This window comes from Dermacentor silvarum, chromosome 1, assembly GCF_013339745.2.
Source record: "Dermacentor silvarum isolate Dsil-2018 chromosome 1, BIME_Dsil_1.4, whole genome shotgun sequence".
In the NCBI taxonomy this organism is placed as follows: Eukaryota; Metazoa; Arthropoda; class Arachnida; order Ixodida; family Ixodidae; genus Dermacentor; species Dermacentor silvarum.
The window spans coordinates 200,258,202-200,280,052 of NC_051154.1; the positions used below are offsets into that span (position 1 = coordinate 200,258,202).

The 21,851-nt window shown below is 45.2% G+C and overlaps 1 protein-coding gene across 1 annotated transcript in view; it reads right to left on the reverse strand.

Annotated features, from left to right (window-relative positions):
- Window positions 1-3,034: 3,034 nt before the first annotated feature.
- LOC119436637 (neuropeptide SIFamide receptor) overlaps window positions 3,035-21,851 on the reverse strand; it is a 200,211-nt gene continuing 181,394 nt past the window's right edge. The window contains exons 3-5 of the mRNA XM_037703565.2: window positions 16,042-16,324; window positions 9,982-10,397; window positions 3,035-4,812 (exon numbers count right to left, since the gene is read on the reverse strand). Coding sequence (XP_037559493.1) covers window positions 4,695-4,812; window positions 9,982-10,397; window positions 16,042-16,324 — 817 coding nt within the window. The 3' untranslated portion in view covers window positions 3,035-4,694. The remainder of the gene's footprint in view (window positions 4,813-9,981; window positions 10,398-16,041; window positions 16,325-21,851) is intronic.

The following is a 21,851-nucleotide window of genomic DNA, read 5'->3' on the forward strand; positions in this document are numbered from 1 at the left end:
AAGCGTAAGTGTTGGTCCACTTTGTTCGCATGCTCATCATTTGGAGCAACATACAATTTGCTCTGTGTCTGGTTATCCCCTATCGTGGTTTGAAACTTAATCGCGACGGCTTCTAGAACCACCATCTTATCATCAATGAACAATTGTTATGGTTTCACAGTGATAAAAAATAAATATAACAAAACAAATATAGTAAAAAGATCTTTCGCAGTGGCTAGCCGCATTACGACGCTCAAGACAAGGTGCCCCAGTCTGTTCACCTGGAATATGCTGAGGCTCAACTGCATTCAGCTTCCACAAAACCCTTTTGTGTGTTCTGCCATAAAGTCATGCTCAACGAAGTGACTAGGTACGGAAATTAAGCTATCTTCGTACTGAGAAACTCTGTTGTTCTTCTGTAGAGCTCATCAATTTCATCGTTTTAGTACTGGTGGCCGTGAGCACATTTCATATACTTCACTGGAGATCACTGCGCTTAGCAGCGCCGGTGCTATCAGTATGCCATGAGCACGTACAGCACATTAAGCGCAGAAATTGAAAGACATGCAATGTTTTGGGCTGTTTCATTTCTCGTCCATGAAACTAAATTATATAAGGCAAGCACAGTTGCCTTATACGTATTGTCATTCGTGCCAAATCCGAGCATGACAGATTCTGCATTCAGCAGCGATTTTATAGCACACTTAATTATAGAGTTAACAAAGCTGCAATGTTCTTTCTTGGGTGCATTAATTTTTCTGCCCTTTTATTCGAATCCGTACTGGGCCAGTCATGAGGTTACAGTTATAACTGCTGTAAACACTGATAAACTGCTATACGTTGGTTCGGCTAGGCACACGATTAGGGCAACCTAATCGATCGTTTATTTGTTGGTCAGAAATTCACTTGATCGACTGAATTGGGGTGATTTGAAAAAAGCGGGCAAATTATTGGTGGCAGCAAAAACAATTCATTCTTTAAACGTTGGAAATCATTTTTTTTCTAGATGAAATGAATCAGCATAAGCTGAAACTCGCATGTGGAAGCCTCTGGTTAAAATTTGTCATTTAAACCCTTCTGGTTCAATGATTTTTGTAGAAATCATGTTTTACAGGAAATATGTGACATCGAGACACTCAATTAACAAAACTACTTTCAGAAATGTGAGTTTCATCAATGCTAATTACATAATTTGTCGACTTTTTGCCACAGATAAATATGGCTCGCCCTGATATTTCATAAATGTCCACGCGTTGCATCACTCTGAGGTAACGCCTCCGCGCTGTATTTTTGGCGCCTGCTGCTAATGCATATACCTTCCTTGGGTGTCACAAAAATGGTCTTCAAGCTATCTGTGACCATATTTCGCATCATTATGATTATGAATTAAGAAGTCTCAAGAACCACATGCTGCTTACAGTACATTCAGTTTTCGGCCGTTCATGAGAAATACCTTCGGTTTATTGCTAAGAGCTCCAGGAGTAATTTTTCTCCATATTTCCCCTCATTTTTCATTGAGATGCACGTAATATAAAACTTTCAATTTCTTCAAAAAGTTCGGACAAGAAATGATTATCTACCTCTCTCTCTCACCCCCCTTATTTTTTCATTATTATTTATCTTTTGTTGGTACCGTAATCAAGAGCCCTGTTTCGAGCGACTTGTGAATTGTTTTATAAACTTGTCTGAAACATGTGAGACTAATTTGTGTCAACAAAAGTTTTTATTGATTCAATAAGTTACTTGTATCGAACAATAACGCAAGAAAAATTCACAGACAAATGATTACGATACTCCCTAATGCGGTATTGGAGCTCAGCTCTTTACGTGTTTTGATTTCGCGATATATTGGCTGGCGCGGACAATCTGCCTCGTGCAGCACGTTGGAGATAGAGCGAAGTGTGGCGCGACAGCCTCGCTAATCGGGAGATCACGAGAGGCAGCGCGTATAGGTAACGCGTGGGCGCAATACGCACCAGCCGCCGCAGACAGACTTCCGCTCACGCAGTGCTTTGTACTCCGTTGCCATCTCGTAGCTATCGCCATGGCTTAGCCTGTCGTGCCCTGCCCTAAGCTTCTCTTCTCATGATTCCACTGCACCCTTTTTCTCCGCTTTCCGCCTCGCGCTCTCTTCGCTATCACTGTCTTTCATCTCCCTCTGCGCTCCGCGTTCGCTTTCATCCTTCGCCGTTATCGTTCACTCGGTTACGAGGGACAACGCCGACGCTGACTCTCGCCGCAGAAACGGGCGCCTAAGAGCTGCGCTCTGAAGTGCTATCTGCTGTGACCGAGCAGTAAACGGGTGATGATGGGGGTGAAGTTGGAACACTCGGCCGTCCGAACGCATCTCCTTCTGTGGCGCAAATATGTCACCATCAGTCGATCAGTTCAGTCCCTCGCAAAGTGCAAGTAGAATGCGCCCCACCTCCTTGCGCACTATCCGTGGTCCATCTGGGAAAACTAACTTTTCTGCGCGTTAGAGAGGAAACGCTCTCATTCTACCACGCTGATAACAGCATCTTTCCGAACAGAAGCGCCTCCAGGACCAGATAAAGTGCTCTGTATCGCCCACTTCGTTGCAACAGAAAAGGCTTTCGAAGTTTCAATTCCGTAACAGAATAAATGTTGCCTTAAGTTTTCCTTTTCTTTTTTAATAGTCAAAGAAAATTTTTACTCTTTTATATCGCCAAATAATTCCAATTATGTCACACAATGTCATCGGAGCTCGCGTTTCTCGTCCTCTAGAGTTTGTTCTCAAAATTCCGTTCTTTTTTACCATTTAAGAGTTACATTTATGGATTTCGCGAATAGCTTGAGAGAAATTTCTATTACGTTTCTCTTATAAATAAAGCGATGTTTTTCGAACCTTCCCACGTGAGGTGAGTGCCAATTCAGTAAGACTTAAGCACTGCACTTGGGACTTACGGACTTACGGTGGCTTGATGTCGTCCTCGATGGCTTGGTGTTGTTCTCGAGCATTTGCTCGCTTAATGTGTTGAAGGCAAACCTACACGGAAAGCAGTTCAGGCCTTGTTTACGAAAAAACAAGACATCTAGTGTTGAGCAAAGTCTTTATTTACTTATACTTCACGCACGCAGACATACACATACTTACGTACAATACATACAGGTCATAACCAAGTACAAAACAATAAATCTTGTTGTGTTCTTTCTGTGTTTTTTTCTGTCTTGGTGTCTACGGCGCCCTATACATAAACATTGAGGGAGCCTTCATTTTCTCAGATTATAGGCTATACAGGCTTCGAAACATACGCCGACCGGTGCAGTCGAGCAACTGCTGACAGCAACGAGTTATATTATATAAAGTTTGTTGAAACTTCATTTCTGGTTGGACAATCTCAAGTAAAAGAAACATGGCCACGACGAACAACCATCTTCATGAGTTCGATGACACAACTAGAAGGTTCTGCGTTTCACCCGACAGAGATTTACAGCGTCATATAGTACGCGGGAGACTGGGAGACAAATGGAGTAAAAAAAAAGAAAAAAAGGAATAAAAGCAATGATGTTACAGATCACATGTTACAGATGAGCAGAGGACTAACAACATGAAAAACACAGAAGACGAACACAGAGACAATTGCTGCAGCGCTGAGTGCATTTTATTTAAAATTAACTGGGACACTGTTCACCATTTCCTCAGCAGCATACAGGAGTCAATGTGATGAGCGGATAACCAATTCCTTAACTCCCTTCTTTCTTTCCTTCTTTCTTTATTTTTATGCGGTACTGCTGAGGTAGCGCTATCGGCAGCCGAACATTATTTTCACCGACATTCTTTTTTATACCCAAACCCTCCTCTATCTGTCTCTCTCTTTTTTTTCATTTTTTTTCTTGGCACGAAATAGCTCGAGTAAATATGTAGTGAAGCTGCGGTAATAAAACCTCGGTTTATGTTTTTTTTATTTGCTTTAAAATCATTGTGAATAGTCTCATGCCATTACTGACGCAGTCTAGAATTTGTCATCGACGACGATGCAGCCTTACCGTCCTTAAATGCGACGTACATATAGTTCTAAAAAAGCTGAGTAAAGCTTTTACAGAGGCGTATTTTACAAGATTTCACGCCTTACGTTTGGTGCTTTTTTTTAGTTTCTTTTTGGTCAGCATTCATGAAAGAGCACTTAGTTATCGACAAATGGAACCAAATTCACGAATCTTTTTTCTTCGTAAGACCTGTTTGCATGCCACCTCCGTTATCACCTCGTCCGCCGTCACGATTCGATGCTGCTCTTTCTTACGAATGTTTTTTTGCTCACTAACGGCGGCGTGGATATTAGAGCCCGGAGGATAGCTAAATGAATTTATTTCGATCGCAGATCGATGACAAATCACTGCGAGGGCGACTTTGTTACTATAGCTAGAATTTGATTCAAATGTCGATAGTAAGGAGGAAAAAAAACGTAATTGCATAAATTGAGGGTTTACAAAGCTTAGGCTGAGCCCTGAGGCTAGCTCAGGAGCTCGCGAGAAATGCTCGCTGCTGTCAGCGGCGCGCAGACCGCCCCCAAAGCGGTTTCGAAAGCATCGGCCACCGCCACTCCGGTGAGACATGGCTCCACCGATGCACGCACGTTTGTACACTGGCAGGCGCGACAGGCCGTGCAGCGGAAGCACAGCGGGAGGAGAGCGGCGGTGTTGGTGGCAGCGGCGGGTGTGTGTGGGTGGGAGCGGGCTCTAGGGCACGGAATGGGTTAGGCTACCAGGGACACCTTCGCGTGCTTTTCTTCGGCGTCCGTCCGGCCGTTGGTTAGCAACGTATCTTTTTTCGCGCTGGCTCGAGGGTGCACTACGCACTCCGGAATCTCAGACCTGGGATCACAAACAACGCAGGACGTGTTAGGGCACAAGCAGCAGTGCACAGTGGTGCGCATGCGCGCGCTGCAAGAAATGCGGACACTCTCGCGGCGCGCACGTGCGCTGATTGTTCTCGTGTCTGGCAGGCACGTGAAAAAAAAAAACTAATTACGTAAATAAAATCTGGTGTCTCGGAAGTCTATGAATTAGGTTTTCAAGTTAAGCTAATCATCCGTTTATTTTGATGGATATATGCTATGCTTCCATCGTTGGTGAATGGGCAGTGTGAAAAAAAAAAGTACGCAATGAATGAAATAAATCATGCAGGGAAATGCGACCTGCGGACGTATCTTGTGATGAGTATTTTCTTAAATTTCCATTCATTTCTTACGATCCGCCCCATCAAATGGCTGCAATAGCAAGGCAGCCATTCGTGCGAGCCATTGAAAAAGGGGAAAATGAATTGCAAAATAAAACTAATTGTTACAGAATACGCACCCGGGTGTTTTTTTTTTTTTTTTGTACTATCGTGGACAAACCAAACACGAGCAAGAAAAATTCACCGGTGTCTATTACGGCAACGTCAAAAGGATTAGCCGTCGCCACTGTAGGTTAACTAAATCTGCTTTATTTTATATAATTTCATGAAATAAGATGACGTTGACAAATGTGCAGTTCGTTTACTTTTACAAAAATGGTGTATGGCACGTAGAAATTTTGATTAAGTGTAATATACCGTCCAGCTTAGCCGCATCTTTTGATTTTCTTTTTCTCATTGACAATTGTTTTTGTTCGGGTTTCAGTTAACCACGATAGTACACCCCTCACCGGTCAGTCTTGTTGAAAAAAAAAAACATGTTCCCCAATGCAGTTGAAACAAAAAATTAACTCTAGCGAACAATAAAAAATTTTAACCACAGCCCAATATCGCGTTATACTCTCCCTATCGAGACTGAGTCATGTAGACGTACGCCTACCTTAAACATGAAACCAATCTTTTTTTAACAAGCGAAGTGTGTGTTACACAGCGCCAGGTGAATCCATTAAAAGAAAATTCAGGAAAGAGCATTCTTTATTAGCTTAGATCAAAACCACGCTGGCACCCTGTTCATACATACGTGAAAATTGACTAGAGGGAATATTTACAACCGCTGTTAAAGGAATATATTGTTTTGCTACTTAAAATTCTTGTCTTTATACAGCCTATAGATTGGCCAGTAGATCGACATCTCAGTGCTCTTTTTATTTTTATTAAACTTTCTCCCCCTCATTGTCTGTTTCCAAAACGAAATTCAAAAGAAGCATCGCATATAAAGTAGTGCGTACACCGAAAAGGCAAGCTTGACAAAAAGGCCTGTGCTTGGTGTTTTAAGCAATAAGCCACGAAAAAAAAAAACGAGCTTCGGAATAAAAGAACTTTTACTACCTTTTTAAAGCATTTCTAGCCCCGATCTTTACCTAGATATTACAGCGACCCGTCATCCTGACACATGTGTCAAGAAAGAAATCCACAAAGTGATATCGACCCACTTGCTTTGCGCAGTGGAGAAGGAAATTTATCTTATAAAAAGGCAGTCTAGTTGGTGGACCTCCGTTTCTGCTATACACTGGCGCGCTTAAGTGAGCACAAAAGTCCTTGCTTTACATCAGACTTGCACATTTATAGGTTACGCGGACACACCGATCCTGGATTTTATGCTTACCCTCATAACTTGGTACAGCATTGGCCGAATCTTCGAAAATCAACACAACTGAGGCCGTATTCACATAGCGCTATGTTTCGTTCGTAAGTGCTCTTTGCCATTGGCCGGCGGCCTTCGATAATAATATGTCCAGCATCAGGATCGGCTGTAATTTTCTCTTATGAAGAATCCTGGCGGCCCAACAACGTTTTGTGAATACGAGCCCTGGGCTCCCGTTCTGGAGCGGCTTATCACTCACTTCACCGGAAAACAGCCGCAAAGTAATCACTTCACGTCAACAAAAGCTCCGCTGTGGCGTGGTGTGAACTCGTCGGGTTAGACGTACTGTACGGGGACACACGGGCTGGGCCGTAAAATGGAACAGCATGGTTTGCGCAGAAGAGTTCCGGGCTTGAGTGTAGTGACCGGTGACTGAAAGCCTCGGTGGCTAGATGCCACGCAATTGCTGCTGCTCAACAAGCTCGAATGCGCAAAGTGCTCCAGCGTGTTGCATGTTGTAGAGACTGCCTGAAAACGAGCTACACGAGCAGTCAGGCCGGCAGCTGACTATTGCGCATGCTTTGTCATTTCTCTCTTGCGTCACAGGGTTAGTCGATTTCCCCAAAACCGTCCAATACTAATTCACTTGTCGCACAAGTTTTTCCTGTACTCTCTGTAGTTGTCAGAATTTTCGAAGAAACTGCATGTATGACAAGACCTGCCGATGAGCAGCGTGGACTATGTAGACCGTTCGTTTCTCCAGACCCACAGAAATTCAGAGCGAGTGCTCTTCACTGCAGTGAGCTTTGGGGCATTGGTGGTGCTCACTTCAACCACTTCAGACCACTGCAACATTGTTTCGCAACAGGTCTTGCCACTGCTGCGGTGACGTCAAAACTTCTTGCAATGGAACTTGCGTTTGATAAATCCAGCAAGCATATATGGACATTTGATAAACCAAGTAAGCATATATGTAAGTTTGAGATTCAGTTAGCGTATATAAGAGAGGAACGCCTTTTTTTTCTTTTCAAAACAATAAGTCCTAATTGCTACAAAAGTGGATTTTTTGAACATAGCTCCCAATACATATGCGTCTGTGTTAATAATTTCGGGGAATGTTGATCAGTAAACGTCAGCATTTGTTATCAGTAACACACTTGCGATGTATCGCGTATGCATCGCATGTGTCTGATGCAGAGGCAAGCTTGCGGAATACGGCTTCTAATGTGACAAACGCAAACGGGAGAAATGACAATTTAGCTTGTATATTTGGGCACACTTGCACTAGAAGACGTAAGCGGAAGGACATGCGAAGGAGAACGGAAGGGTTGAAAACTAACAGCAGTGTGTTATGCGCAGCTTGACCACTTAAGCATGCATATCGAAATTAGCGCAACAGGCAGAAGCAGCCGCAGTAGCGAAAGCAGCGCTAGTATTTAGCAAGGGAAGAAGCAAGCATAAAGAATTCTTTATTGAAATGTAAATGTTTGATCACGTCTATACACATCACACGAATACACATCTCGACACATCACACACACAAGAGAACGCCAAGAAAGTAAGACGAGAGAAAGTATGTCAAGAGAAAGTAAGGCATGCCGTAGGCACAAACATATACCAGAAAAAGCGAAACAGAAGAAAACTGAAGCCACATTCTTTCAAATGATTTTCCGTTCATTGCGGTCGCTCATGACGTCACATAAATGCTGCACAGGTCCTTTGTTCGTGCCGTTCACCCTTTATTATTCCCATGCCCAGGAATTAGGGACAATTGGGTACGGCTAAACCGCAAGGCTCCGCACCATCAGCTCTAATATTCGAAATTTCTGCTATGACGTGCAGTTGCGTATATCACCATCTGCAGAACGTCACTATGCTGAGTCGAGTTAGGCAGGAAAAAACGTTAACCAGCGAACTCACATTCATCTGATCAGTGAGTTTGACCTCCGTTCATCGAAAGAACTCGGCCTCGGCTAAACTGCACGCGCTGGCTTACAACAGGCTTCATTTTGCGCTTAATTTTGTGACTGTGCTATGAAGACCGAAATTTTGAAAACCCTTTTTGGTCGTTTCGAGACGAGGAGTTACGAGGCGCTGAAAAGGGAGTCTTTGAAGTTTTTGAAACCTCATGAATATTCCAATCGACGCCGTAGTTTCCTCGCCAATAGCTTTTGGCTGCGCAATATCGCATCCGAATTTAGACGGTTTCCGTAGGCTCACATCCAATCCTTTAAGCTCGGCACGCAATTTGGAAAGACTTTTCAGCCACATAAATCAGTACCGCTCATTTATCAAATTATCATATGAGGCTAGGCGGGCAGAATCTACTACCTCCGAATATTTTAAATGATGTCTGTTGCGATAACCTTCGAAAAACGGCACTCACTCATAAAAACCGGACGTATTCCCACTTTCGGGGACAAGGGGGCACTAGTTGTTGTGTTCCCTAATTCCTGGCTTATTCCGTTTTGACTGTTTGGTAAATCAGATACAAAGTAACATGCTTTGCTCACAGACATGTTCGTTCAACTAATTAGATTTTGCCCCGACAAAAGATAATTCATCATTTACCCTACCGCAACTCCTCGAGGGTGGTTGCTTGGGCTAGTAGGTGGTTGCTTGCAACTCCTCCTATGAAATTATCACCACACCTTCCAATACTCCATCTAAGCTGGCTCTCTGAAGTGTTCTTTATTTACGGGATTTAAGCATCTGTGAATGCGCGTGGTATGCCTTGTGGTAAATTAGAGCAAAGCCTATATTGCTTCCAGTAAATCATCACATGATCCAAAGTGACGACATTAGAAACGGCTCCTTTTCTGTTCCCGCTGTAGTTTCCTGACCACGTATGTATTCTTAAAAAGAAGCATGTTAAAGTTAAGAGTAAGTATGACAGCAGCAGCTGAAAGTCAGTTATCTGAGTCCAAAATGATAGACCCAAACTGACAGTAGCGAATCTGCGGAGATTTGTGCCTTTCATAAAGTTCTACGTTTTTACCAGCAGTATCCACATTTAGTCGGGCAGTCCGGGCACCTTTCGTCGGGCACCTTTCGTCGGGCACCTTTCGTCGGGCACCGTGGTCTTTTGGTCGCGGAAACGCAAAAGCAAGGTCAGGCTACGGGTTCATATTAAGTGAAGGCCGAATTTTCAAGCTATATAGCGAAACAAACTGCCGCAATATATTGCAGTCATTCAAGCATTCTGGAACCTCTCCAGTGTTGCAACGGGCTCTTTGGTGTTGACAGTTCCACGAAAAGATCCATCGAATTGAAACTAACGCACAGGGGAAAGGTTAAGCAGCGTGGCATACTAGACTCCATCAATGCCGACGTTCGCTCTACACTGCTCACAGATTTGCGATCTCACTGCACCATGCTCCGAGGGACGTTAAACCCCTCCGGCCCAGCCATACGCATACCCGCGGTGCCGAACGTTAGCGATGCAAGTCCTTGACGGCCTCAGACGGCCGAAGTGGAGAGGTACTCGCACTGCGTATCGTACCTGGAGAGTCCCCTGTGGGTGGCGGCTCCACCCCCTCCGGCAGCCGAGCGGATGGTGGTTCCCCGGAGCGAACTTGGCTCGCGTAGGGTGCCGCAGCAGCTACGGCTCTTGATGATAGCCACGAACCCACGACGGAACTTGCGGTTGAAGTACGCGTATAGCACCGGGTTGATGCAGCTATTGGAGGCGCCCAGCCACTGCGCCACGGGCGTCAGGATGAGCATGAGGTTCCAGTCAACGCTGCCTTCTTCGGGGGCACTTCCCAGCTTGAGCCTTGTGAAGATGATGTACAGTGGCAGCCAAGAGAGCACGAAGATCACCACCACCACTAGCATCATCTTGACCACCTTGAGTTTCGACTTCTGCACCATCAGGTCTGTCTGCTTGCTCTCGCCCGGGATGTTACGCCGCCACACCTGCGAGGAAGCATAAGCATCAGCTCTGCAATGTCTACTGAACGCTGATGGTCCGTGGTTGTTAGAGTGTAGGTCATTTATTGTATTGGGGCATCTTTGTGGGGATATAGAGAGTATCTCACTTTGCCCTGCTATGCGTCGGGGTAGTTGCTGCTAGAACAGTTCTCTGCGACTTTATCGCATTGAGCACGGCTTCCTTTCATGCAACACTAATGTTTCACTGAAGTGCACGGAAAGCATAACATAGCAGTTATAACATAACAGTCCTCACGTTGAACAAACAGATGAAGCGGACATAAGTGCCCAGTTGTACGCAGTGTCCATACAGTACGAATACCTACAGCAGAACGGCTATTCATGTTGTCTAGCCCTTTTAGATTTTCGGAGAAGACAAATATATTATAATGCGTTCAACAACAGTAGAGGAACACGCGAGGGCAGCGGTCACCACACTTTTTTACATACACCCAACGTCCTGTATCACTGTGAGTAATACAGAAATATTTCCTGCATTTTAATATTTGCTTGGTGTAAAAAGCACTTAAAAATGGTTTGTCGCGTTTTCTGTTTACTGGTACCACTCGGAAGTTACGTTACAGGCAGTGGCGTAGCCAGAAATGTTTTTCGGGAGAGGGGGGGGGGTGCGGGAGCGTGATCGCACTTTACCGGGGACGGGAGGGTGAGGGAAGCTGGGCAGGCCACATCATATCACAAAAATCTGGGGGGCACGTGCCCAGGTGATCATGTGTGTGTCTTCGTTCTTCTTCTACGTCCATGTGTTTTTGCGCTACAAGAAGAAAATCTGCAAACATGTTACACCAACAAGCCCAAAATGTCTATCTACACCGATGACCATTAATCCGGAGACCCACTCTACGGTCTCCCTAATTGTCCGTTGTGACGTTAAAGTCTACAATTCAATTCATTTTTCACTGTTCAATGTAACTACCAAGAACCCGCTTGAGTATTAAATTATAAGTATTTGCGCCCAACTTTCTGCATTTTGGACTCCACCAGACGCCACAGAGGTGGACTCTAGCTTAAGTTTGACCAATTTCTATTGTTCTTGAGTCTGGGAACTAAGTAGGCGGGGATTTATGCATTATGTTCTATTCTCAAGGCATCTGGCGGAGCCAGGAATCAAACCTGCAACTTCATTTTCAGTAGTAGAACACGACACTCTTTGATGTCGATTTCAGTTAAGAATAGGGCGTCCTTTTGCTGAGTTCAGGAGCATTGGCCTTGGTGCCTTTGCCTAGGCGCCTGCTTGTAATAGGGAGCCTAAATGCAAGCGCTGTTTCTGCTTCTAGGATTATAGATTATACAATAGAACGTAGCGCCCTCCTGCAGCATGTTAAACAGGCGTTCAGATCAAGAATGAGAAAACGAAATGAATACGCATGGTTTGCAGCGTACGCACGAACACGGCACGACTCACGGATCGGTTTAAAAGAAAACCAGTCGGACGTCTATCATTTGTGCGCTGTTTCTACAGGGCAATGTGCACCGCCTCCTGCGTGCGAAAGATACTGAGTGCACTCCAAATCAACTTACAATGTCTCAACTAATGTGCCGCCTTTTCCTACGGTCCCGCTCACAAATGATAGCTCTAAATAACGTATACGCTGGCCACCAAATACCGTGGCCTGAATTTTGGCTGGAGGGGTACTGGAGGGGTAGGGCGGGGGTTGCAAATATCCGTTGTCAAAAAGTTCAAGTAGGTCGCGGGATCGAATCCCGGCCACGGCGGCCGCATTTCGATGGGGGCGAAATGCGAAAACACCCGTGTACTTAGATTTAGGTGCACGTTAAAGAACCCCAGGTGGTCCAAATTTCCGGAGTCCCCCACTACGGCGTGCCTCATAATCAGATCGTGGTTTTGGCACGTAAAACCCCATAATTTAAAAGGTTCAAGTATCCATTTGACCCAAACGATTATTGCACATACCACTCGCTTTCTCATTGCATGTATTCCGACGCAAAAATACGAGCACTTCGCGTCGGATCCAAAGAAATATGCACGTACTCTCTACTATTCCTGAATCTTTTCAGTCATTAGGCGCGGCCGATACACTAACATTGAACAAAAAATCGGTTGGAGCGACTTTGCTTCTTTTAACGAGTACCGCAGTTAGGAGTCACCGTCTGTTATGGAGCGCAACGATGCAGGCACACGTAAAAACACGCACACCCTGACGCAAACTTTAAGCCCGAGGGCGCAGCCTAAACAACGCGGCAAACGTAATCGAGCGCCGCGCACGCCACTCGGGAAGCGGCACCGCGACAACGGGAACGAGCTGAGTGATCGCTGAGCGCCCATCAGCCGCGGGGGCTGCCGTATCGCGAGCTAAGCGGAGCAGTTACGCTCCGTCAGCTCCATGACAGGTGCGCGAGACAGCAGTCTGCGGCAGCTCGCTGTTCGATCGTTGGTACGATTCGCTCACTGATGCTTGCTTATGCTACACCAAACAAATAGCATTCTGCAATAGTCTGCGCCGCCGAGCTGGCTGAGCCACGGCTCATATAACCGCGGGGTCCCGTCATACTGTAAGAAATATTGCATGTTTGGCCCCGCTCGAACGGCTACGCGAAAGCAGCGTCAAATTTAGCTACCTCAGGAGGGCGGTATTTACGACACAGAGGAACGCCGAGTGCAGCATCTTGCAGAGTCCGGCGCATCTGCCTCTGCTGCGAAAGGGGCTGCCAACACTATACGTAACGTGCTCACCGTGCTGTTTTTCAACTTTGTTGGTTGCTTAGCTCGCTTACTCTATTTTTGGCACCTTTACGCGTGCTCTCAGCCAATTCGCTCTTCGCCATGGCTCTCAGGGAATAACTTCTGTGAGTCATCTCCATAAAAGCAGGAAACTAAGACATCACGCACTGTGCGGTCTATAGCGTCAAACGAACCACACAGTCTTACAGGACAAGGTTACGTCCCGAAAGTAGTGCACGTTGTATAAAAGATACGCCGTGCAGTCGCTGTTCGCCGTGGCACCCATCGAATGCGCAGAGGTGCCGAATGCAGATATTTATTTTCGTAAGAAGATTTAGTCCGTGGCTGGGCCGCCAGCACTAATAATATGTTAGCTGTGTCGATTGACCGGCGCCTTTTCACATGAATCGCACGAAGTCATTTCTAGAGCTACTCACGCTCGTCGTGAAGGTTAATTGCAGTCTTACACGACTTTTGTAGCACTGTTGGAGCGCCTTGAAACGACGTGTCGAAGGTGGCATTACTTTCATCGTTCGATCGAATTTCCTGCCGCCTTTGACTGCATGTTCTTTGGCCTGGCACACATTGCGCAGCGTGAGAAGCTAACATTTATATGTTCTACGCATTACTTAGCCTGCGAAAGTCCATTTGTTCCCTTCATCTCAAGTGAACACATCTACCTGTGTCATCCATAATCGATACTGTCTTTCGGTGTATTAACGGTACTGTTGTGATTTCGCTCTCGATCACTCGCTCCACTGTCCTTGCCTTCCTCCCAAGGTTAAAGAAGTTACATATAATAGGTGTTGCTTTCTATGGGAAAAGTTAAGAAAGAAACATATCAAGGTTATTGCTGTTCGTGCAGACAGGCTACGCGGCTAGGCGGACAAAAGCATCAAGAAAAATGGTAACCATATTTTAGCCACTTAACTAAAATGCGAATAAACATTTTTAATTATTGACTTTAGGGCACATATTGAAGCCGAGGAGTGGTAACCTCAGCATGAGGAGTGGCTAGTCCTAGCAGAAATTCTAAGACAACCCTACTTTCGAGATACGCGGCCTTAAAATTAGATATAAATAGATTGGCGTTGCAGTTAATACTTTCCCAAAAGCGTGCCTCTTACAGATGATGACGATCTTAATTGGAACGCCGAGGCACGCTTAAGAGGCTTTAGAGACGGGTACACCAAAAGTTGCTCGGAATTTACGATTTCTGCTAAGCTACATATGAACTGCCTCCTGGGCTTCAGAGCCAGTAGACATAACCTGAATAGCCGGCAGTCTTAGTAACATAAACGTGTGGAACAGAATATTTAACAGACCTGTCATATTTAACGAGCCATGAGGTTAAAGAAAATAATTAACCAACAGAGGGCTTAATTGTTGCGTGGAGCCGTTGTGCACAAGGAAAGAGACGAAATGAGTAAACAGAATTTATAAATATGTCAAAGTTAATGACGCCTAGTCATTTAAACTGGAATTCCCATCCGTTCGTCGAGGCAAATAGTCGATTCCAAGAGTGTCTCACCACGCATTTGTTGTAATGCACGCTGAACTACTAGGCCATTCACGCAATTCGATGAAATAAGTAGCTGAGTCTGCGTTTTTTTTAATTATATGGTATTTAGGAGATGTTGACGCCTTTAATTGGCGCCGGCTATTCCTTTTCACATAGAGGCATGAAAGAAAAAAAAAAGAATTAACCTACACGCAATAAAATTAAATGTCCACTCCAAATCACAATAACAAAAAGTCCAGTCACATAAGTACACTAATACCACACTAATACTGAAAGTCAACTCAGAAACACAGCAACACAAAGTTCAGTCACAAAGGCGCATTAAGTTAAGCACAAAATCCAGTCACATAAGTACACTAATGCCACACTAAAACTGAAAGTCAACTCAGAAAAACGGCACACAAAGTTCAGTCACATAGGTGCAATAAAGTAAACACAAAGTCCGGTCACGCAACTATACTAAAATCACGGCACATAAGATAGCATGGATTCGATTCAAATTAAAGTACATGAACCCAGGTGTCGAATTGACCATAGAGTGAGTTTATCACAGATAAACACTCTTTTCAATAGTTTCCGAGAATATTGCTCGCTTTTAGAAATCTTTGAAGGGCCATTAACGCTCGTCTTTGCAACGAATATGTTGGCCAAGGACCTAATATCTTCCTGAGGCTGAAGGGCCTGCGGTCTAATGTCTTTAAATCACGTGCTAAACGTTGTCTGTGTATATCGTGTCGCGGACATTCTAACAGAAGATGCTGCACATCCTCATCCGCGTGGCCACAAGTACATTCCGGACTATCAGCTCTTCAAATTTTTTGTAGAAAATGTTTTGTGTACGCGCTACCGAGCCGCAGACGGTGAATGAGTGTTTCAAAGGCTCTGGTTGTATTCAATGTGGACGGGATTTTGAATTGAAGCGCAGGGTCAATGTAAAATAAATCTGAAGATTTCGAGTTCTGATCAAACCATGTCGCTTTGCAACCACGGACTGAGATCTGTCTTTGTTTGTGCCGCAATTCTCCTTGCGTTAGAGGGAGACCGTATGTGCCGGTATTAATATGCGCTTGTCTAGCAGCCATGTCTGCTGCAACATTCCCAGGGATATTACAGTGGCCAGGTATCCATTGGAACATTATTGTGCGAGTTTTTTCGCTAGCCTTTGTGAGCTCCTTTAGTGCGTTTTTTATCATTTTAAAACACTCCAAAGAACCGATGGTTGTGACAGAGAGAGAAAATATGAAGATAGGAACGGTAGCAAACCGGAAAGCCTTAGGGTTGTCTCCCCTACACAGGGGAGGGTGGACGATGGAATAGCAAGGTTAGAGAGAAAGATATGGTTACTTGAGCACATATCCGCGTGCAAGATTTTGACTATCTGACATAAGCAACTGAAAAGGGCATACCTTGACCCAAATACAGCCGTAGCAGACGACGATGAGCAGCAATGGGAAGATGTAGCAAAGCACAAGGTGCGCTAGGATAAAGTACAGCGTTGAGGAGCGCTCGTCCGGCCACTGCTCGACGCACAGCGTGACGCCTGGTATGCTGGGGTGGATGGGCTGCAGCGTGAAGTAAAGGGCCCATGGGAACGTGATGGCCACCGAGAAGGTCCAGATAACCAGAAGTATCTTGCGCACGCTTCGCGTCGACAACTGGCACTTGAGCGGATAGCAGATCGCCAGGCACCTGCAAGGACAACGCACATGGCTTGTGTTGTGCCCGTCGCGCTCATTTATGTATGCACTAATAAAACCTGAATGTCGTTCAAGCTCCATACCCGATGACACCTGCAAACGTGACGTTTCTCCGACTGACGGAGAGGAGGAGTGGTCGCCGTTGTCACGTGACGCAGCACCCTCCCTGGCAAAAGCCCGAGTGCGACTGCGGATAAAGGGATTTCTTCTCGTATTTGCCCGAGCCAGAAAGTTCCCAGATATATATCTGGGAACATTTTGCTGGGAAATCGTGCTTCTGATTGTGCCTTGGCCGGTACTGCGGAGCACGACGCGCTTTGCTCCCGTTTTAAGCCCCGCTTAATTTTCCCTCCACACGTGGTCACAGCAGCCGATACATAGTCCGTAATAACGAATCGCCAGTTTTTCTTTTAACAGCGGAGCTGTTTAAGCCAGCCGTAAGTCCGTAACGCGTCGGAAAAAATGTGCGCCGATCCTGGCGGTAGTGCAGAAAGGGTCGAAGCGCAATGGCACATACCCCTGTGAACTAGAGAAGCTGAGCCTGGCTAAGTCTAGCTATGCATGGTTGGGACTACTTAAGCTTAGTGATTCATCGATAGCCAATCGATAGCCAATCAATATCTAATCGGTAATCAATCAATCATCAATAAATTTCGGAAAATGCTGGGGATGACGTGGTAGTGCTTAGCCTAGCCCAAATGCCAGGACTAGCTAGGTGCCCATCAGCTTCGCTGTCTCTTTAGCTTTGCGCCTCCAGTGCAAGCTACGCTAATTTTTTTTTTGTCGTCAGATGTTGGCTAGTATTACTGGGGCGCACGTAACATAAGTTTTCCGCTTCGCATTGCACTTTCGGCGCTCTGCCAGTGCCAGGATTGTTGGCGACGGGTAGAGTGCGTGTCGCATGCGCACGCTCTGCGCATGTGCCGCCCAGCCACGAATCGATATGTAGTATAACCTTCAAATGAACATTTCAAAATAAAGCTTATTCGCTGCACTAACGTGTCATTATTCATTAGCCTGCGGCCGCTAAAATGGCATTTACCTACGCCCTCTGGAAGCTACACATGGGAGACGACAAGGGGGTGCAAGGGAGCAATGCGCCGCTGGCCCCTTAGAAATGTTGAACGTCTCGGCGGCGAGAAGGCACCCAGTGGCGACCCGCGATATCTGTGCAACTCTTTCCACCTCGCAAGCCACGCGCAGCAGACGCAGAAACACGCAATTGTATTGTTTAGATTAGATTAGATCATGGGGTTTTATGTGCCAAAACCGCCATCTGATTATGAGTTAGCCGTAGTGGGGGACTCCGGATCAATTTGAACCACCTGGGGTTTTTTAACCTGCACTTAAATATAAGTACATGCGTACGTGTTTTCTGCATTTCGCCCCATAGAAATGCGGCCGCCGTGGCCGGGTTTCAATCCCGCGACCTCGTGCTTAGCAGCCCAACCCCATAACGACTAAGCAACCACGGCGGGTTTCGTATTGTTTAGACCATCAGCGCTAATATGAAATGGTTTTTCGGTCTTTTAAAAATCGCAGACAGGTATATTTTTCATTTATTTAACACGAATTAGCAATAATAATATTAGTGCGAATGTTCTTGCGATCACGAAATGAGCCAATAGGTGTTGCGGTCCAGCTGCTTGCAATGACGCTGTATGACGGCATTGCGGAAGCGAGAGCAAGCGATATTTCACTGCTTTTGATACGAGATTGTAAATTCCCTGCTGTATGCAGTTCGAGAATATTTGGCTGACATTTTCACAGGAGCCTCGTTAACATATCGGCAACGTTTTCTTATTATGTTCAAAATTGTTTCAGGGTACCTTTAAACAATCATGCCCACATGATTATTGTAAACATATAGCGGTAGTTAAAACTTCCTCAAACATACAACTTCAGCTTATACGGCGAGCCCGTGTGGCGGCTCAGAGTGAGCTCTGCAGGCGTCACGGATGTACGCAACGTTTTTCAATAAAGTTTTCTCTTACAGAACGTGCGTTAACGTCAGCATGACTTACTCCCATCCTTGTTTTCCAAAGGCTGTGAAGGCCACAAGCACCATGCCAATGTCGTAGGGAACGCCGTCCTGGTTGTCTACCCTTGAGCATCGAATTCCGTGCGGTGTTATGGGAAGTTCTTCTTTAAGCGTGCGCTGAAGTAGGTCCAAATGAAATATTGCATCCCACCAACCTCTGAATGCGTGTTCTATTGTTCCCGGTTTTTTGCAGATGGTGCAATTTACTGCCTATGCCACAATGAACCCTTTATCACATAGCCAAGTTCTGACTGGAAATGTGCCGGTATGTAATTTAAAGAAAAAGTCCAAACGGGGGAAGCGCTTATTTTGAAGTATTTATCCGCGGTCACCCGCCGTGGTTATGGTGTTGGGCTGCTAAACACGAGGTCGCGGGATCAAATCCCGGCCACGGCGGTCGCATTTCGATGGGGGCGAAATGCGGAAACACCCGTGTACTTAGATTTAGGGGAACGTTAAAGAAGACCAGTGGTCCAAATTATTGCGAAGACCCCACTACATCGTGCCTCATAATCAGATTGTGGTTTTGGCACGTAAAACCCCATAATTAAATTTTTTATCAGCTGTCGCGTAGTGCAGATCTTCTATAGGGAGAAACAGAGCGAGGCGCGTATTCCTCAGTAGTACTGTATACCTAGGGAACGGCAGGATTCAACTAGTGAAAGTCCCCAGAAGTCTCTCTCGCAACTCACGCATGCGCACGACGCTAGGGCAAATACAGGAAAGAAGATCTCATCTGCGACGAATAAGCAAGGAACCCAAACGGACGCTTCACGCGTGAAGGGAATACTCTCAATGCGTTGTTGGGAGGACCATTTGGGCTTTCGGGCGTAGTGGGCGAAAAGAGGCTGCCGTTGCATTTATTGTGTAGCATATCTTGCGGATCTGTCACCGCCATCCGCGGCGGCAGCGGCCAGTGGGAATAAGCCTTTAGGGAGATAAAGAACTCGGGATGGCTATTTTAGCTGTCGCTGCGGTCTTAGGTCACCGTCGGTTGTATTATGCAGACTGATGGGTTTAACTGCCGATCTAAAACGCGGTCAGATGGAAAACAGCTTGTGCATTGCTTGTATATTTAATTAATACGCCAAAGAAAAGTGGTGTGTGCAGCGTACGAATTTCAGAGCTTAAAGGTTCTAATTACTGCTTCAGTTTGGAGAAAAAAACCATCAATATTGTAGTTCCACGGCTTCCAAGAAGCATGAAAAGTCGCTTCTAGGGCTTCTCTGTCTTAATAAACAGGACCGTGCCCACCTCTCCAACGATTATATGTTATCACGTGGCCCCTCGCTATGACGTGTCTTGCGCACGGCGCGCAGACCTCTGCTTTCAAGGCATGTGCAATGTCTACGAGGTAACCACGACACATTCTGTGTCTTAACGCTTGCCTGTTTAGAACAAATATTACGCGAGAGAGAAAGAGAGAGAGAGAGGGAGCTAATGTATCCTGGAGAGGTTTGCCTGGCAGCATGCCTAGCATGTTAATGATAGCTACTGTAAGCAATGATGTATATATCGTCAGCGCGGAAGTTCACCCACAGAAAAGAAATGAAAGCCGAAAGAGAGTCTACGCAGTCAAACACTGACCTGGGATGAGTGATAGTTCTATTCCACCTGCCACAGTCTATATACGTCATTCCGCTTCCCGGTAGCAGCAATATATGGAATTTTTGTTTCAGTTGGATTCGGCCATGCTGCTTGCAAATTCCAGAATGTGTGAATAAAACATTTTCCCACTTCTATGTACACACTGTCGTTCCAGCGGGAGCTCGGGAACAATCGAACATGTCCTTTTAGATTGCACCATTAGCATATCTATGCAGACGTCCTCCAGGGGACTATCAAAAAAGCCTTATGTCCGCTACATGTGACATTCAGATTCCGCCCGTCGAATCAAACATGCAACATCATGGTCACGTCCTTCTTGCGGTTTTCTGCTTTCCAGTACAATACGGATGGAATTAAAAAACTATTCCTCGAACGGAAGCTCCCTCTGCTTTTTCTTTCATTGATGTCTGCTGAGCAGCTACAGTTGGGTGAGTTTGATAGTGTTTTGACAGTAATGCTTACTAAGAAAACCTTGGCGATAGCGGAGTTAAAAGTAATACTTTACATTTGTAATGCGCTGCATGTGCTCGATAAACAGTCTGCTGGTGCTGCGTGCCTCGATGACGTCGTTGGCTGTGAGGGAGACGTTATCTGTCATGTCATGCTATTGATTGCTGTCGTAAAGTAGCGCAAGTGTTTTTGAGCTGTGTAAGTTTTTTATTTTTATTTTTTCGTTTTTTTTTTTCAAACTGTCCTGACCTGCGGTCATTGATAACTGTATCTTTGCCAGCACGTGTGCTTACCCACATTTCTTCACCTTAAGCACAGCTGTGCGTAGCCGGTGGCATGTATGCGTGGATTTTTCTATTTGCCGCGCATGTCGCGCAAGCGAACATCATTAAAAATTGGGAGTTTCAAACAGACACACATGCGGGATCTGCTTATCATTTCGGTAACGAGATCCCTTCTTCAACAAAAGTACCTTGCACTTCTGTTTCCTAGTCTCGCAAAATTGTGGCTTATGCTGCGTTGACGGGTCATATTTTTCGAATTCCAGAACCGAGCCTTGGGAATATATAGTTGTTTAGATTTGAACAATTCGGAGGTTTTGGTAGAATGATAAAAGGGGCTACGCCCCAAAATCTGTGCGTGCTTTGAGGTTTAGTTACCTCATTGGAACTTAGAATTTCGTCCACCATATCACCATATCGGAAATTCCGTTTAACCGATCTTGTCTTTATTAATGGGAAGTAAAGTACGTACGTCTCTCACTGTAGCTTAACCAAGAGTGTAGTGTAACAAGTTTATTGAAAAATAAGTCAGCGCCTTCTTCACGGTATCAACTTTCTACTCTTTACACATGAAGCGTGCAGATACACGCCCTGCATGCCCATTGTTCACTTTAATCGGGTTTGCTATGTGAGAGCTTAATATTTTAGCATATTACAGCTTCTTTCCCAAATATAAAATCTTTTACTTGAAGTTTATTTTCTGTTTGGTTTACCTCCAACCAGATCACTCCTTGGGATCAACGCAGGTCGTGGCACAAAATGAAAGGAAAACCCATCGGTTAACAAAAAGGGGCTAAACCTTGAGCATCAGGTCATATAAGACAACTGGAACATTTCGGTACGATATATTTTTGTTTGCCTCAAGCTTATTTCTTCGAGTGTCAAAATTAAATTGAAATGTGGCAGAGTGACAGCACACTGCGCAAAAATTTTTTCTGCTCAAGGATTTATACTCCGTGTTAATTTTCTACCCGACAGTTCAAGTACCCTGCTTGTCCAGCGTGGATATCTAAATGTAGCCTCAAATGCATTTTTTTTCTTCGACGCTGTGAGCAAACTGTTTCGCGCAATAAACTAGTTACTTTCTACCTCCTCACTTAATATCGTTACGGGGATGTTGGGAGTGTAGACAGAATGCA